Source organism: Ursus arctos, unplaced genomic scaffold (genome assembly GCF_023065955.2).
Source record: "Ursus arctos isolate Adak ecotype North America unplaced genomic scaffold, UrsArc2.0 scaffold_10, whole genome shotgun sequence".
Taxonomy (NCBI): Eukaryota; Metazoa; Chordata; class Mammalia; order Carnivora; family Ursidae; genus Ursus; species Ursus arctos.
The window spans coordinates 56,896,169-56,914,188 of NW_026622764.1; the positions used below are offsets into that span (position 1 = coordinate 56,896,169).

General features: G+C 43.0%; 1 protein-coding gene across 8 annotated transcripts in view; it reads right to left on the reverse strand.

Moving 5' to 3' along the window:
* The window catches only part of RCBTB1 (RCC1 and BTB domain containing protein 1), a 49,880-nt gene that overhangs the window by 13,748 nt on the left and 18,112 nt on the right, over nt 1–18,020 (reverse strand). For all 8 annotated transcript variants that reach the window (XM_026493242.4, XM_026493240.4, XM_026493241.4 and 5 more), the window contains 5 exons: nt 9,801–9,967; nt 6,410–6,568; nt 2,816–2,923; nt 2,277–2,419; nt 1,128–1,318 (listed from right to left, as the gene is read on the reverse strand). In XM_026493242.4, coding sequence (XP_026349027.1) covers nt 1,128–1,318; nt 2,277–2,419; nt 2,816–2,923; nt 6,410–6,568; nt 9,801–9,967 — 768 coding nt within the window. The remainder of the gene's footprint in view (nt 1–1,127; nt 1,319–2,276; nt 2,420–2,815; nt 2,924–6,409; nt 6,569–9,800; nt 9,968–18,020) is intronic.

An 18,020-nucleotide genomic window follows, 5' to 3' on the forward strand; every position in this document is an offset into this window, starting at 1 on the left:
CAAGGACAAGGCCAGCATGACCCACTTATTCCCTACACATATAAAGAACTTAGAATACATCAGCAAAAAGGGCAGAAATGAACAAGAAATAAAAGAAAAAGAGATTAAACTCATCTTGTTGATGGCTATTCAGCTTTATGACACCTTTCTGTTTTCCATCAATGGACTCTTGAAGAAGACAATGTTCAGAAAAGGGACAGATTATATACCAAAGATCACCCTCAATTACACTACCCTCTATAATACCTTGGTTTTTATGCCCTTCTGGAATAAAAATATTTGAGATTGGTTGAAAGAAAAAGAGAGAAAGAAAGTGGAATTAACAAGTCACCCTAAAAATCACAAGTTTTTCACTTTTTTAAAGCTCATTTTTGGTTCATATTGAATTATCTAATAAATTTAGTAGGACAAAAGCACTTAAAAACAGGTTACTCAAACAAAGATCTGTACACAAATGCTTATAACAGCACTATTCAAAGGTGGAAACCATCCATATATCCGTAACGGATGCACGGAAAAACAAAACGTGCTCTCCACAGACAGCGGAATCTCATTCGGCCATACAAATGAAGTAGTGATGTGCCCTACAACAGGGAGAGCTTCAGAAACATTAACAGAAGAAGCTAGACCCAAAAGGCCACACATCGTATGATTCCATTTATAGGAAATATCCAGAACAGGTAAATTCCTAGAAACTGAAAGCAAAGATGTGACTGCCAGGGAAGGGGGAAGGGAGAGGGGAGTGACTGCACAACTGGTACAGGGGTTTCTTTCAGGGCGATGGAAATGTCTTAGAACTTGATATAAATGGCAGCTGCACAACACTGGGGACGTACTGAATGCCTCTGAATTGTACACTTTCGAATGGTTAACTTTATGGACACAAACCTCATCTCAATTAAAATGAAAGCACTAAAGGGGAGAAAACAGTAAGTCCCTATAATTGTTCATGACATTAATAAATCTTATTATGCAAATCTATTTGGAGGAAAGGAATTAAAGCTACTGGAGAATAAAACATTCTAGAACCTGAAAGAGCCCACAACCAGCAAATACAGAAATAGAAGTGGAGCGGTCAGTTGCTAGTCCCGCTCTTCCCGGGCAGAAGGAGCCCTGAGCTTTCTCACCCACGGACAGGAGGCGCCACGAGACGGCCGGCGTGGCGAAGCAGGCGAACACGTCGTCGGTGCAGGAGAAGTGGGTGAGGTGGGGCAGGACCACCGACTGGCCCCGGCACTGGCCCCACATGTACACGTGCCCGCCCTGGGTCTTGGCCGCCGACGTGTGCGCAGAGTGGCAGGCCGCGATCTCTACGACCCTGAAAAGTGTTAAGAAAAACATATGTCATTTCTTTATCACAGAGGCCGACAGCACACCACACAAGGTAGATAAAGGGGTCATGCTTACAACACCACAGAAAACAGCCCAAGATTGAGGGATATTAGTGATCGGATCATAAGAACAAAACCGAAAGACCACAAGAGTACTGTGTTTTTCCCTTGCTTGTTGCCCCACTTCTCATCCTAACCTCATTCTGAATTAGGATAAATAACACAGACTGTTGAGGACAACTTGGGAAAAGGAACTAGAAACCAAAGTAGACGAGCATAGTGGACAGAGGCAAAATGTCCTGACATTTCCAGGGGGCTTAGACAGTAGCAAAAAAAACCAAACAGTGTCTTCAGTATATCATTCCCTTGCTGCAACTTTTTCTCTCACCCCTACATTAGTACTGGCCTGGGGGTGACGCACTCTGAACGTCCTAATCCAAATGGACATCAAGCCAAACTTGTATTTCTCAGTACGCTTCTGAGGCAAGGTCCCACGATCAGAAATCAACCCTCTAAAACCTAGTGGGTAAGGACTCACAAATTGGCTGAACAAAGCATCTATTCCAGTAACACACATTAAATCAAATCAATATTTAAACAGATAATGTCCTTTTAAGAGATTTTATTTATTTAGAAGTTGTCTTAGTTGGCTCAGAGGAAAAGTCAGTACTACACTCTGAATTTCTACATGTCGACAGACCCTATTTTACTTCCCTACTAGACGGGCCACAAGAAGGCTGTAAGAATTACACCAAGCTGCATTAATACCTATCAATCACAGGAGGTCATTTAGAAAGGTCACTCTGGCTACTACTCAAACTCTTGTTCAAAATGACGATGTTAAGAAACAGAAGAGTTACAAAAGCCAAACCCCACAGCTCAGCACACACGGTCTCAAGTCCAAAACCACACACACAACCCCAAGACACGGTATAGCCCAGTTACCTTTCTTTCTCCACCATGATGTGGGCCGGGCTTAGCAGGTTATTTTTATTGCCAGTTCCCAGCTGCCCATACGTGTTAGCTCCCCAGGCATAGAGCAAGCCCTCATCTGTTAGTGCTAGAGTGTGTGCATAGCCGCAGACAATCTGCAAGTAAATTTAAATGGTTACCATCAACAGGAAAAGAGGAAGGGCAGGAAAAACATCTACTTAAAGATCACAGCCAGCTTCTGCAGAATGCCAATTCATCGTCAGGTATGGACTGACATTCTCTGGAACATTAAAAAAGCGTTAGAAAAGCCCAAGATTGAGACTACTAGATTTTTCCAATCGCTTTTCTTTTACTTGTCAAGACTGATGTGTCACCACCATGGTGTTCCTTCCCGTCATGGGAATTTAGGGAAGATGAAATTGTACCCATGGAAGATGAAGGCACGCAGTATTGTTTGAAAAGATGCACTGCAGAGTAAATCGCCAATGTTTCTCCAAGTCAGAGCAGGGGAGCTGAGGGGAGCAGCAGCGGGGCGAGCCCACCACACGTACCTGGTTCACACACACGCTGTGCAAAGCCGCCACTCGCACAGGGGTCAGCTGATTGCCATTGTTTCCCAAGCCCAGCTGACCATTGCCATTGTAACCCCAGCCGTATACCTTAGAGAAAGGGAGAGAACAGGCTTTTAAAATTGTTAGTAAGAGGAAGATATAAAAATGCAGTCCATCTAAGCAAATCAAGTACTTTCCCACTTCCAACACCCACATTCTACTCCATGTGCTCCCACAAGGGATCTCCAAACAGAAGCTATTTTGGGGGTGGGGACGACAGACTTGAGTTCCTACTCCATAACTTACTGTTTGGACGGCCTTGGGGCAAGTCATTTATTCTTGTTTTATACAGGGGAGGCTGATGCTAACAATTACAAAGCACCTCTTACATGTCAGGACATGCTAAAAGGTACTAGGAATAAGTTTTTGGTCGCAGTTTAACAGGAGAGATGGCCACTTGCAAACTTTTTGCAGTCAGGTGGCGAGTGCTATTCTAGAGATACAATCAAGGCACTACAAGAGCAGAGAAGAGAAAGGACTTAGGTATAGAAAGAGAAGAGAAAGGACTTAGGTATAGAAAGAGCAGAGAAGTGGGGCGCCTGGGTGGCACAGCGGTTAAGCATCTGCCTTCGGCTCAGGGCGTGATCCCGGCATTCTGGGATTGAGCCCCACATCAGGCTCCTCCGCTATGAGCCTGCTTCTTTCTCCCCCACTCCCCCTGCTTGTGTTCCTTCTCTCGCTGGCTGTCTCTATCTCTGTCGAATAAATAAATAAAATCTTTAAAAATTAAAAAAAAAAAAAAAAGGAAGAGCAGAGAAAGGACTTAGGTATAGAAAAAGTTTAGGAAAGACTTTCGGAAAGCAGATTTGAGCAGAGAAAAATGGTAGTGAAGGTATTCCAGGGAGAGGGCACAGAATGTGCTGGAGGCAGGTTCTGAAAACAAGTGGGCGGGCCTGGCAGGACGCGTCCAGCACAGCAGCAGGGTGAGAGACTAGAAGGAAAAGCAAAGGCCAAGGGGACGAAGGGCCAAAACACATACTAGAGAAAGCAGAATGTATCTATGGGTCTTCCACCAAAATATTTCACACATCTTGGAAAGACCGTGCTGGCTGCACATAAAGGGGACTGGACTATGTGAGACTAGAGGCGGGACGGCCATTCAGGAGATACGTGTGACTCTCGTCAGCCCACAGATGAGCTCTGCTGAGGGTCTAAACTAAGGACGACAGTGGGACCAGAGAGAAGGAACGGACAGGAAAGAGGTTAAGAAAAGGACGTAAGAGAATGTGGTGACCCCTTCGCTCTCTGGAGAGGGGAGGCATCAGCTGAAAGTAGCAGAGCTAGACAGAGGTTTGCCAGCAGTGGTAAAAGTTTAGAATGGCAAGTGTGGGACACAGGAGAAAGCACTGACTAGGAACAGACTAAAGGTCTGGTCAAATGAGAAACCTAAAATGTCTGGTGGCACCATGGAAATGCAGGGCAAACAGATGGCTGGGGCTTTTCAGGGCAATGTGACAGACAGGGAAGGGGGACAGAGAATTTAGGGTACTAGCAAAAGATGGTTAAAAGCACTTTCCATCTTATGAGTGCAACGGTTCGACTTTCTGCAGAGAAATTTGGCTACAGCTATCAAAAATTTTAATGGCATACCCTCTTACCCAGAAATCTTATTCCTGTGAACTTTTTCTACAGAATACTTACAGAAGTGTACAGAGATACACAGTAACACAGAAAGTCAGCGCTACAATGTTTATAACAGCAACAATTTAGAAATATTTGAAATTTCTATTAGTAGAGTTCTGGGTGTGGGTCATCCAAAACGGAGAAGGAAGCAGCCATTATAATGGAAAGCAGCTATAAATGGTCTGATAATAGATTCAGCTAAACATTTTTGTTGTTGGCAGGAAAGTTGCAGAATAGCAGAGAAAAGCAGTATCTATAATATTCCCATTTTTTATAAAAGATAATTATATTCACCCATACAGAATTGTTTACAGAGAAAACTCCAAAGGGATATACATCAAACTATTAACAAGACTGAAGAAAAGGTACTCACCTTTTATGTGTTTTATTTCCTTTTGTTTGTGAAAATAACCACATAATAATAATTTTTAAATTTATGCTTAAAAATAAAAGAAAAGAATACTGAGGTGGAGGATGTCCAGTGAGTATCCCAAGAAATTCTGAAATCATCCAAGATGACATCAGGATTGATTCAAAAGTAAGTTAACACTTCTGGTGAACATGGCGTGAGGAACAGACTCATCAAATCGCTATGCTGTACACCTGAAACTACTGTAAAACTGTGCGTCGACTACTTCAATTAAAAAAACAACAAAAACGAACAAACAAAAAGCTCATATATACAGAGAACAGACTGGTGGTTTCCAGAGGCGGGGGCTGGAGAGCATGGGCAAAATGGGTAAAGGGGGGGCCAAAAGGTACAAACTTCCAGTTATAAAATAAGTAAGTCATGGGGATGTAACGTACAGCATGGTGACTACAGTTAATTATACTGTACTGCACATCTGAAAGCTGCTGAGAGAATAATCTTAGTTCTCATCACAAAACAAGAACTATGTGGTGACAGATATTAACTAGATTTACCATGGTGATCTTTATATACAAATATTGAATCATTACGTTGTACACCTGAAACAAAGTGTACGCCAATTATGCCTCAATAAAAATAATTAAAAAAAAATAAGTTAACATAGGTGAGTATTCAGAAAACTCTAAAGCACTCTAGCACCACAATGCATAACCCACACATCTGTATCCAAAGACTTATCTTTGTGGGGTGCCTGGGTGGCTCAGTCAGTTAAACGTCTGCCTTCGGCTCAGGTCATGATCTCAGGGTCCTGGGATCGAGCCCCACATGGGGCTTCCTGCTCAGCAGGGGAGTCTGCTTCACCCTCTCCTTCTGCCCCTCCCCCGCTTGTGCTCTCACAGGATCTCACTCTCTCGCTCTCTCTCTCAAATGAATAAAATCTTTAAAAAAAATCACTTCAAAGACATATTTTCGCATAATTTTTCTCAACTAAGACATTTATAGATTGGTAACGGGTCTATTTAAGTAGAAGTTACAACCAGAATAAATGTATGGAAACAGTCATCAGCTCAAAGGTAACCGTGGTGAAAGGTCACTGAAAGTTGACTTTTTAAAAGTAGCCAATAACAATTAGGACAAAAAATTCTGCTTCTGTAAGATGCAGGTGTACTGGAGTCGGTCACTGCTTACAAACAGCCGACTTTAAAGAGTGCACTCTTGATTCTTTCATTGGATGAGCGAGATCGTATCAGATTCTTCATTACATTAATGAATGTGGACATTAGACTATTTGGGTCTCACAAAAAAATAAAATTTAGACATATTAGTATCCTTACTTGCAGATAAATCTTGGAATTTAAAAATTCACACTGAGGAGCAAACACCGTCTGGATACTCCTCAATCAGTAACCAGTTAACTATCAACGAAACCATCAAAACAAAGCACCTTTCCTTCCATGATCTCATACAGGCTCCTCGTGAGGAACGCAGTATTTCACCGAGAGAGGAGATGAGGACGGGGGCAGAGTGCAGGAACAGCTCACCTCCCCGTTGTCCAGAACAGCCATGGACGAGGTCTGACCACAAGCAATGCCAACTACCCTCTTGATATGTAAACAGTTTGTGACTTTTCGAGGAGTTGGTTGATTTGTTGTAGATCCTGACCCCACTTGGCCACAGTTGTTATAGCCCCAAGCAAATACCTACACAAGACAAGGGAAAAAGAACGAATTACTAGTAACAGGGTGAAAATTCTAGCTCTAACACACAGCAATAATCATAAAATAAACATAAATTCACTTATTGAATATTTACAGTGTGCTACATGGCTCTACATGCTTTCCAGGCACTAACTTCTTTAATTTTCAGAGTAATCCTGTACGCTGACCTGGGCAGATGCTATTATCACCTGCATTTTATATATGGAAATGGAAAACAGGTTAGGAGGCTCACCTGAGGTTCCACACCAGTAAGCAGTACACATCGAACGTGAGCCCAAGAAGCGTAGCTGTGCTCTTAACCACTACACTCTGCTGCTTCTCTGTTTGACAGCCGTATGTGATTTTTCAGTCTCGCATCAATAGGGAATAAGGCATTTACCACACAAGTAGCAGGGATAGGAAAAATCTGCTTAACTCTTTGGGCACAGATACTCTCTTTTTTTCCCTTCATGGAAAGCTTTCAAAGCCATACAATGCTTCTCCCTGTCTCACTGATCGCCAGTACCCAGTATTACATAACCTTTCCTGATGACTCACAATCATCATGATTATAATTATCAATCACAGTTACAGGTCATAACACAGTAAGGCTCACAAGTACCAAAGAGGTGTCTGTCCCTACGGAAATGACACCAAGTGGTCAGGCTATTCTTGGCACTGTTTTCTATGAGTTCTCATTTGCTGTCTGTCAGCTCCAAGGAGCTCCCCTCTTCAAATGCCTCCCGTGCACTTTTGGCCTGTAATTTGCCATAATGTGAAAACCAGATTTCTAAAGAGACACAAATAAATCTCTAAGCTAGTTAAAATCTAGTAACAAAGATGAAAAACAAAAGAAAAAAATCACTTCAAGTTAATTATCAAGTAGGCCTATCAAATAAGAGTGTGACCAGAGGGGTGCCTGGGTGGCACAGCGGTTAAGCGTCTGCCTTCGGCTCAGGGCGTGATCCCGGCGTTATGGGATCGAGCCCCACATCAGGCTCCTCTGCTATGAGCCTGCTTCTTCCTCTCCCACTCCCCCTGCGTGTGTTCCTTCTCTCGCTGGCTGTCTCTATCTCTGTCGAATAAATAAATAAAATCTTAAAAAAAAAAAAAAGAGTGTGACCAGAGAGAAGAATTAGCGGAGGGTGGATGCTGGCAGCCAGGAAAGAGCTTCCTCCAACACCAGGAGCATTTCTAAGGACCCCCACCCCTTTCATTTGCCCACAGGCGGTGGTCCTCCCACATCCTGAGGTCTGGCTTCCACAGTTCCTTCCTCTGTCAGCACTTCCTATCTCAGCTCGCGTGTCTGATGCTGCCCAAGGCCACAGGAGCAACACCCACGGCTGGCGCCTTGAAGGAGGCGCACTACAGGTTCGTGTCACAGCTACGGAAGACATGACCTGCCACACCTCCTGACAGTCGGTTCACAGGAATATCTAGTATAATAATGCAAATATTTAGCATAATTATCCAAAGTAGCATATGCTTACAGTTAAAGTAAACCAAGAATCCAAGCTGTGCAAATTAGGGAATTCTAATTTTAACAATCATTCTTCTGGCACTTCTCAAGTATCCCAAGCTCCCTTGCAGTGCAGCTGCCTTTTATTCAAAAATGAGAACTGGGGTTCCGATAATCAAAAGCAGACTAGCAAACCGTGGATTCGGGGCATAAGACCTGGGTGCTAGGCCTAGCTCCAGCACATCCCAGCCACGAAAACTTGATCTCCCTCAGCTTCTCTGGTTTCTGCACCCATCTGCACCCATAACCTGCCCCGCATAATAAAATCGCTGTTAACAGCACCGAGGGATTTTAAACAGGAGAATAGTATGATCTGTGTTTTAGAAATCGCAGAGAGTAGGAGCGCCTGGGTGGTGCAGTTGAGCATCCGACCCTTGGTTTCAGCTTGGGTCGTGACCTCGGGGTCATGAGACTGAGCCCCACATCGGGCTCCTCGCTCGGTGTGGAGTCTGCTTGAGATGCTCTCTCCTACCTCTGCCCCTCTCACTCATGCGCTAAAATAAATAAATATTTTTAAAAATATCAGAGGGGACAGAAAGGTAATACTTAACAGGTAGATAGCCCAGTTAAAAAGGAATGGAATAAAAGAGACCATGGCAATAGCCCAGGCAGACAGCAAGGTCTAACCTAAGGATATAGAGATGAAGAGAAAATGAGACAAAAGATTAGAACACAGAATCAATATGATGAGCAACCTTTTAAGACAAGCATGGAATGCGGGGGTGAACAAGCGGTACAGAGCCTACTGGAATGTCGGTAAAGTTATTTTCTATGACATCATTACATTTACCAACAAATGAAACAGACCTTAATGGATGGGGTAGTTAAAAAAAAAAAAAAAACTAAAGTACAGAACACAGTCATACACATCGATTTGTAGTCTCAGCAAAGAGCAGGAGACTCAAGTACCTTAAGGCTGAAGTTCACTGTCATCAAAAGAGTGGTCCTTGATCAAACAGGTTATGTTAGAAAAAAAGCGTGTCGCCACATGTTTTTAGTTGTGCACAGAGGGCTACTATGTTTACACTATCCCAGATGTACATATGGTCATTATTTTTTTCAAAGGCACTTTCACAATAGCCAAATGTGCGAACAACCCCAATATCCATCAGTGGAGACACGGATAAACAAACCCCGGCATATACACAATGGAATGCTATTCGGCCTTAAGAAGGAGAGAAATTCTAACACGTGCTCCAACACGGATGAACCTTGACAACATTACGCTCCGTGAAATAAGGCAGTCATAACAGGACGAACACTGCACGATTCCACTCATACGAGCTATCTAGAGTAGTCACACTCGTGGAGACAGAATGGTGGTTGCCAGGGGCTGGAAGGGAGATAGAGAGTTATTGTTTGGGAGATACAGTTTCAGCTTTGTAAGATAAAGAGCGTTCTGTGGATGGATGGTGATGATGGCTGCATAACAATGTGAATACACTTAATGTCACTGAACTGACATTCATTAGCTCACATGGATATAAAAATATATGCACATATTTTATACATATCAAATTTGCCATCCTAACCATATTAAGTGGTTAAAGAGACCATGGCATCAGTCTAGGCACATGACAAAACGGTTGCAGGAAGTGGTTCTCACACATCCTGAGGTCTGGCTTCCACACTTCTTAAAAATGACTAGAACGGCAATTTTATATTATGTGTATTTTATCACAATTTAAAAGTAAAGAATAAAAGCAGGGCACTTACCTCTCCATCAGCTGCCAGAGCCATTGAATGATGTGAGCCACAAGCTACTTCAACCACTTGCTTGATCAAGAGATTGGTACAGACTTGGATGGGAGCAATGCCTTGGTTGGTCGTCCCATTCCCAAGCTGGCTGTATCCATTGTGGCCCCAGGCATAAACAACTCCATCTATACAAGATGGCCACACACAAAGAATCAACTCCAAGAAGGAACGGTAACCCCTGTACTTTCTTCCCCAGACTTTGCACAACTTATTCTCCAACCTTCATTTCTTCCACACTGTCTTCTCCTCTCTATAAAGTAACCACTGATGAAGGGTAAGGGAAAGAGGGACAGATGAGGAAACAAGATAGACAAATGTAAAATCATTCAAGAAAGGACTTGACACTATCACGGAAAGAAGATCAGCTTTATGGTCAAAAGTCAGTTTGTATATACAAAAATCAGACTGTCTGAACACACTGATTCATCTCAGTAGTTCCTGTGGCAGGTACCAAGCAAAAGGCAAAAGACGTAAGAAAGCTCAGCACTATTTTACCAAATACCAAGTCTCAGGGAACCACTGAGGTGTGTGTGTGAGACTCTCTCACAAAGTACAGAGGAAAGAGGCATACTTTTTGTATATATATTACACACACAAATCCAAGAGCTTCCCTCAAGCAGACTATTATTGGCATAATATCCAGCTCAATGTTTCTCTAATGACTTTATCTTTTTGGGATTCTGAGGTAACTTCTCTGTTTTCCTCTCTAGAAGTACCACCGTTTTGTGCATTTCCTCCTACAGCATGCCTAAGTGTCAAGAGCAGAGATCTCCATGTTATACACTCTTCTCATGTCTTTCCCACGGTCATAAAACATCCTGACCTATTAAAGACTATCTAGACCTGGAAACAATGATATCCAAGAGCAAGGGCAAGGGCAGAAATCCAAGTGTTACTGTCAGGCTGCTAACTTGCTCAAATGGTCCTTAAGCAACCAGGGAAAAGGGACTCATAGCTAAGTAGGTCTCTGATTATCTAATCTAGAGTCTAATCTTGTGTTTCTCACTAGAGGTCTTCCTTATTACAGAAATGATGACAGAAACCATAAATGGAAAATTTCATACCAAAAAGGATGAGTCTATAGATTGAAAAAATGTTAACACCTAAAAAAAGATCCATGATATATGTGAAAGTTATATCAGATAACAGAAATGTCCAAACTTTCACATGTTTTCATTCCTGAGAGACAGAAAAATAGACTTGAATGATAAAAATACACCCCTTGTTCTTGGAGAGTAAAACTCAGTATCATAAAGGTGATAGTTTTTCCTATGTGAATTTATAAATCTGAAATAATAGCAATAAAATGATGTAAGTTACTCTCTGGAGCCAAACTGATTAGAAAGTTCATTGGGAAGATCATGAGAATAAACAGAAAACCTCTAAGAAAGGAAGCAAAAGGACAGCGAGCTCCACCAGTTATTAAAACCTATAAAAAGTTTCTAAAACTAAAGTTAATGCTAGGAAATGAACAGACAGACAAACCAGTGGAATGGAACTGAAGGTCTAGAAATAAACCAGTTGCACACAGAATTAAAAGCTATGTTATTTGGAGAAGAAAGGACTTTTTTACAAGTTGGGTTGAGATAATTTGTCATTGAAAAATTAGATTCATTCCTCACACCATAATTTTCTAATGAATCAAAAATTTAAATGTGCAAAATAAAACACGAATTAGAAGGAAAGAATTAGTGAATTCCTGAATAACCTGGGAATAGGGAAAACTTTCCTATGACTCAAAATCCAGAAGCAATAAAAAGAGTCATAAATCTACTTATATGTTTTTTTAAAACTTCACATGGAAAAAAACACCATGGGCAAAGACAAAAATTAAATATTAGGAAAAAATACTTGTAATTTATATTACTAAGAGAGAATATCTCTGATATAAAAAGAGCTTCTAAAAATAAAGAAGAAAAAGACCAGAACCCTCTAGAAATATGAACTGGTGGTTCACAATGAAAGAAATGTAAATGACTCTTAAGCATATGAAAAGATGCTCACCCTCACTCTTAAGAAGAAAAATAGAAATTCAGAAGATGGGGACTCCTACTCACCAAGGCTACCGCCTAGCTACTACCATCGCCACCACTGCCGGAAGCCCGCTGTGTCAGGAACAAAGACTAATGCAGAGTCCCTGATACAACATCACCCTTTTAAACACGCCGACTAGCTATTTGGTAATAGCTGACTTTTTTTTTTTTTTAAAGATTTTATTTATTTATTTGACAGAGAAAGAGACAGCCAGCGAGAGAGGGAACACAAGCAGGGGGAGTGGGAGAGGAAGAAACAGGCTCATAGCGGAGGAGCCTGATGTGGGGCTCAATCCTGGAACGCCGGGATCACGCCCTGAGCCGAAGGCAGACGCTTAACCGCTGTGCCACCCAGGCGCCCCGGTAATACCTGACTATTACCAAGCTGACTCCAACGGACCCTTTCCACCCTGGAAGGAGCAGCCATTCATACTAACAGAAATCAACATACAATCGGGGTACAAGTTTCCTGCCCAGAGGACCTCAGCTAACACAACTACATGAGGGCTTACAGAGTATTTAATCCACAGAGTATTTGATTCCACAAAATATCTAATCAGATCAAGGCACCACTTTCTAGCAAACGAGGTGCAGCAATGCTCCCATGACCATGGGGCTCCTGGTCCCATCTCACCTACTGCAACAGGCAGAAGATGTCAGTTGGACACAGTGAAGACAAGCCAGCTGAAGGTGCAGCTGACGCATCAGCCTGGAGATGAGTCCACGTGAGGATGGGATGCTAAGCTCCAAGGGACAGCTTCTAAATCAATGACCGCTAAATGGTGCTGTTTCCCTAACAGGTAGAACACATGGGTCCAGGAACCAGACTGGATTATATGAGTGACCCTACTGACCACGACTCCCAGTGACCGACTTGGGGAATCTGTGCTTCCTGTCCCTGAAATTATAGGTTCTGTAGGTTTAGAAGTCCTGGTTCCCTAAGCAGAAACACTTCCACTAGCGGACATGGCAAGAATTCCACTGAACTTTAAGTTGTGGCTGCAAAAGGCACTCTGTGTTCCTCTAGTCAAAGGACCAACAGGAAAAAAGAGGAGTCACCCTCCTGGCAGGGGCAATGGACCCAGTCAGCAGGAAGAGGAAGGGCTGCTAGTATATAATGGGGGCAAGAGAGGAATATGCTTGGCAAGGAGGTAAAATTTAGTACTTTGGGTGCACACTTGCCCAACAGGGACGGTAAACTGGAACGCACAGTAGCCGTGGCCAGAGTACAGCACGGTTAGGGGCTTATATCCCTCAAGAATGAGAGTCTGTGCCACACCATCAGGTTAGCCCCCTGAGCCAAATGCCAACCAAATATGAACGGAATCTAGAAGGAGCGCTGAGTAGCAGTTGTGGCCATGAGACTAGCTGCAGCAGACAGGCAGTAATTCATCCCACTAACGGTCTTCACAGAAGTCTTCCCTAGGAAAAGAGGCCCTCCAAAATCCTGGGAGAGCTATTCCCAGAGCATATCAGAAGACATGGATCTGAGCAGTGCATGGAAGAGAATGAATGAACGCTGTGCCTTGCTGTGTCCCCCAGATGCCCCTCAGGATTAAGGACCTTTTCTCCAGTCGCTGGGACTGCTGCCAGCTGCCTGTTCTGAGCCATTGGTTGTCTCCAGCCTTGCCCTTGGCAATCACTTTTTTTTTTTTTTTAATGTTTTATTTTTATTTGACAGAGAAAGACACAGCGAGAGAGGGAACACAAGCAGGGGGAGTGGGAGAGGGAGAAGCAGGCTTCCCGCTGAGCAGGGAGCCCGATGCAGGACTCAATCCCAGGACCCTGGGATCCTGACCTGAATCAAAGGCAGACGCTTAATGACTGAGCCAGCCAGGGGCCCCTTGGCAATCACCTTCTCGTGATTACTTTACTACCATTACATAATTATTCTCATCTTACTATTATCACATCATTTTACGTTCTTAAAATAGTATATATACCTATTTCTTCCCTTTTTATACTTGATAAAGCATAGGAAAAGTAAGCTTCCTGAGATGGCTCTTAGTCCCAACTCCCCAGGAAGCTTTCAAAGCAACCCCATCCAACGGGGTACCGGCATCGACTTTCCCAGCCTTGCTCTTGCCACACAGTCTCTGACTGACCAAGGATCAAGCTTCAGAATCATGTGAGGGTCAAGAGATGAGCAAAATTACCAAAGGATGAGACAGTGAAACCAACCAGGATAGAAGGGAGAGTGGGGAGTGGGAAAGGCCCAGGAAAGGGAGAGCACAGAGGGAGGCAAAGAAGCATCCTATTAAGTTCTGACCTTCAAGGAAACTCAGCCTTCAGAGACTGGACACGGAGTTGGAGAAGTGGTCAGAAACAGCTAATTTTATAAGTAACTTAATTAGTCGTTTGCTTCAGAAAACAAAAAAAGAAATCCACAAGCCCTAGGTCTGTATGTAAAGTAATAATACTAAATGAATACTGATCTTCAGAGCAGTCACCAGATGGGACTAGATTTTCTTCTTCTTTTTCTTTTTTGAGGAAAGGCAGACTGCCACATGTAGCGCCTTATCTGGATGTGTCTAGAGTCTTGGAAGCTGACTACCCTACATTCTCCTACAAATGGACTCTGAGAGCTTGTCTGGAGGCTCTAGCAGGGGAGCGTAGCTACTCGAATACCCCTGACTTCCTCTATCGGGGAACATCGGCCTCCTCGACCGAGCGCACAGCTTCGGGAGGGCGCACGTGGAGCAGGGAGGGAGGAAGGGGACACCCACCTACCCAGCCGGATCACCTGTACAAACGCTGGCGGTCAATAGGGTGACAGATGTGGCAGCCAGATCGTGCTCACACCCTAGATTTTCAATTTAATAATGTAGCATTGATCAAAATATTCCTAAAATACCTTTTAGAAATAGCACACAACTCAGCAAAGCATGGAGAATTGAACACATTATCTTTATTCCTTCCCAAAAACCTACTGAAATACAGTGACGGAAACAATTTTTTTTTTTTAAAGGCATAAACACTCAAGGACAAAAAAGAACAATAAAGAAAATACAGTAGGAGAGATGACAACAAACTTTTGGAAGAATGAAGGCAGACGGATGTGGTAACACGGCCGACCAGAGAAGGTGACACAGAGAAGGTGACACAGAGAAGGTACAACTGCAGAAGGAGAAGCCAATTACAACCAGAGGATCCCGGGAAGGCCCAGGGACTGAAGAGACCAGACACCACAGGAGATGTAAGGGCAGGTGTAACAAAAACAGAAGCACTTAGACCCCACATCCTCATCCTCCTGCTGTGGGGTCAGGCAACCACCCCTTCCCAACACTGGTATAAGACAAGAGACCCACAGCATTTATGTGCTGTGAATTTCTTACTGTAAATGCCCTGCAACCCAAGTTCTCCCTTTGCCCAAACCTCCTTCCTTCCCTTCTCCTACATAACAAGACAAAGAAAATGAGCTAGGAAAATAAGCTACAGAGGCCCTGACGAGAGCTGTGAGGCACCGTAGTGAGAAAAGGAGAAGTGGAAATCCGCTACTAAATAGTGAGGTCCCTGTCCTTCCCCTGCTCATGGAAAGCTGGCAAAAAAAAAAACCTGGATGGTCAGGAATCTGGAAGGTTCCACCCTACAGAAGCTCGTATACTGACACTGCGAGAATCCCTAATGAAACAGTATCTCTGTAAAGTGAAGCTCAGCACTTGACAAACCCCACCCATGAATCCAGTGTTCCCAGCACGTGAATCAGCACCTGGGTCTCACCCGCGGACAGATGGCCAAGGATCACCAAACTTTTCAAGAAAGCCTCTGACAAGAAAAGTCAGAGACCAAAACAAATTAAAGAGAAAGAAGAAAACTGGGGGGGAGGGGGGGGGAGAAACAGTGCAGAGACCAGAAGACAACTTGAAAGTAACAGCCTCAAAGAGAAGTTAGTGAATCCATGACACAAGGACAGGAGGCTCGGGAAAGGCACACTGAGAGAACGAGAAAGAGAACGGGAAAATGTAACAACAGAAACATGAAAATGTGACATCAGAGTTGTAACATGAAGTTGAAGAAATTTCCCAAAAAGTAGATAGGAAACAAAATATAAACAAGAAGATCAGTTCAGAATCCTCTTCCTTCTAAGAAAAATTCCAGAAAAGAAGAGAACAGAGAAAACAAAGGAGGGACATTATCCATGAAATATGACAAGAAAATAATTTAGACATGAAGGAATTTCCAAACTGAAGAGTCAACAGAATGATCAATAAATTAAAAATTGGGGGGCCTCGGCTCAGTTGGTTCAGCATCTGCCTTTGGTTCAGGTCATAGTTCCGGGGTCCTAGGATTGAGCCCCAGTCAGTCTCCCTGCCTAGTATGCTCTCTCTCTCTCTCACTCGTGTGCACACTCTCTCATAAAATTTTAATTAAAAATTATCCACACCAGAGTACATAGCCATGATTTTTTCAGAAAACTGTGAATAAAGAAAAGATCCTTAAACCTTCCAAAGAGGAAAAAAGTCATATGCAAAAATAGCAAAAGTCAGAATGGCATCAGAATCTCAAAGCAACCCTGACTGAGAGGTGCAATGACTTTAAAATTCTGAAATAGGATTTTCAATCAGGAATTTTAAGCCCAGCCAAACCACTGAGCAACTGCATGCGTAAAATGAAGACATTTTAAGGGAATGTCTCAAAGACTTCTCTCACACCACCTTCCTTGGGAAGCTACCAGAGAATGCGTTTCACCCAAATAAGGGTATAATCCAAGCAAGATGACACGAGGCCCAAGAAATAGGGGATCCAGAAAGGACAAAGGTGAGGGGACTCCCATGCATGACGGTGAATGAAGTTCTAGGCTGAGAGCTGGGGAGGGGTGGGGTAGGCCTACAATGACCAGTCCTGGCTAGAAGACGGGGACGGAGGACTCCAGAGACAACCAGACAATCTCAGAAGTGCTGAGATGCTTTATGAACAAGTTTGGGTATCATGACAGACCTATAGAAAAATAGGTGAATGAACTCCAGGTAAACAAACGGTTGTACAGAGAGGTGATGGCTCAGCTATAAATCATACTTACAGAGCCCTAATAATGCAAACACTGAATATCGATTTAACCAAAATGGTGGTATTGCTATATTGAAAGGATTGGAGGAGGAAATGAAGGGGAAAGAAAGCTAACTTCTATCTGCCATGATAAAAAGTGGAAGAATAAGATCTAAAATTGAAAATTCAGGAAGAGGGGCACCTGGGTGGCTCAGTGGTTAAGCATCTGCCTTCGGCTCAGGGCGTGATCCCGGAGTTCTGGGATCGAGCCCCGCATCAGGCTCCTCTGCTGGGAGCCTGCTTCTTCCTCTCCCACTCCCCCTGCTTGTGTTCCCTCTCTCACTGGCTGTCTCTCTCTGTCAAATAAATAAAATCTTTAAAAAAGAAAATTCAGGAAGAGAGTGTGAGCGTGTTAGTTTAAAAATAAAGATTAACATGAGAAGAAACATTTGAAGGGGTTAAAAGTGGTTCCTTCTGAAGGGTAGTTTCTAAGACTGAGGAGGGGTGGGGCAAAGGTCCTTCTACAGTGTTTTAAATGGTTTAATTTGTTTTAAAACTATTTGTAATACATATATAATAGGCACAAACATGTGCTATACATACATCTGATACATAATGTAGAGCATGTTTAAAATATATAACAAAGTTGAACTAAAGAAAAATATTCCCACAAGAAAATGTTATTTATTTGTATTTTTATGTTTCATGTTTATTTATGTTTATATCTTAATTATAACACTCAAGATAGTTAAGACTACATGATCTGGACTCTGGAAATAATTTCAAGAGTTGTAATTTCCTAAGGTCACCACTTTGAAGAAAACCAAGAATTTATTTTATTTTTTATTTTTTATTTTTTTTTTTTAAAGATTTTATTTATTTATGTGACAGAGAGACAGCCAGCAAGAGAGGGAACACAGCAGGCAAGTGAGAGAGGAAGAAGCAGGCTCCCAGCAGAGGAGCCCGATGTGGGACTCAATCCCGGAACGCCGGGATCACGCCCTGAGCCGAAGGCAGACGCTTTAACGACTGCGCTACCCAGGCGCCCGAAAACCAAGAATTTAAATGTCCATGTTTTAGGGGTGCCTGGGCGGCTCAGTCAGTTAAGAATCCAACTTCTTGATTTCGGCTCAGGTTATGACCTCAGGGTCGTGAGATC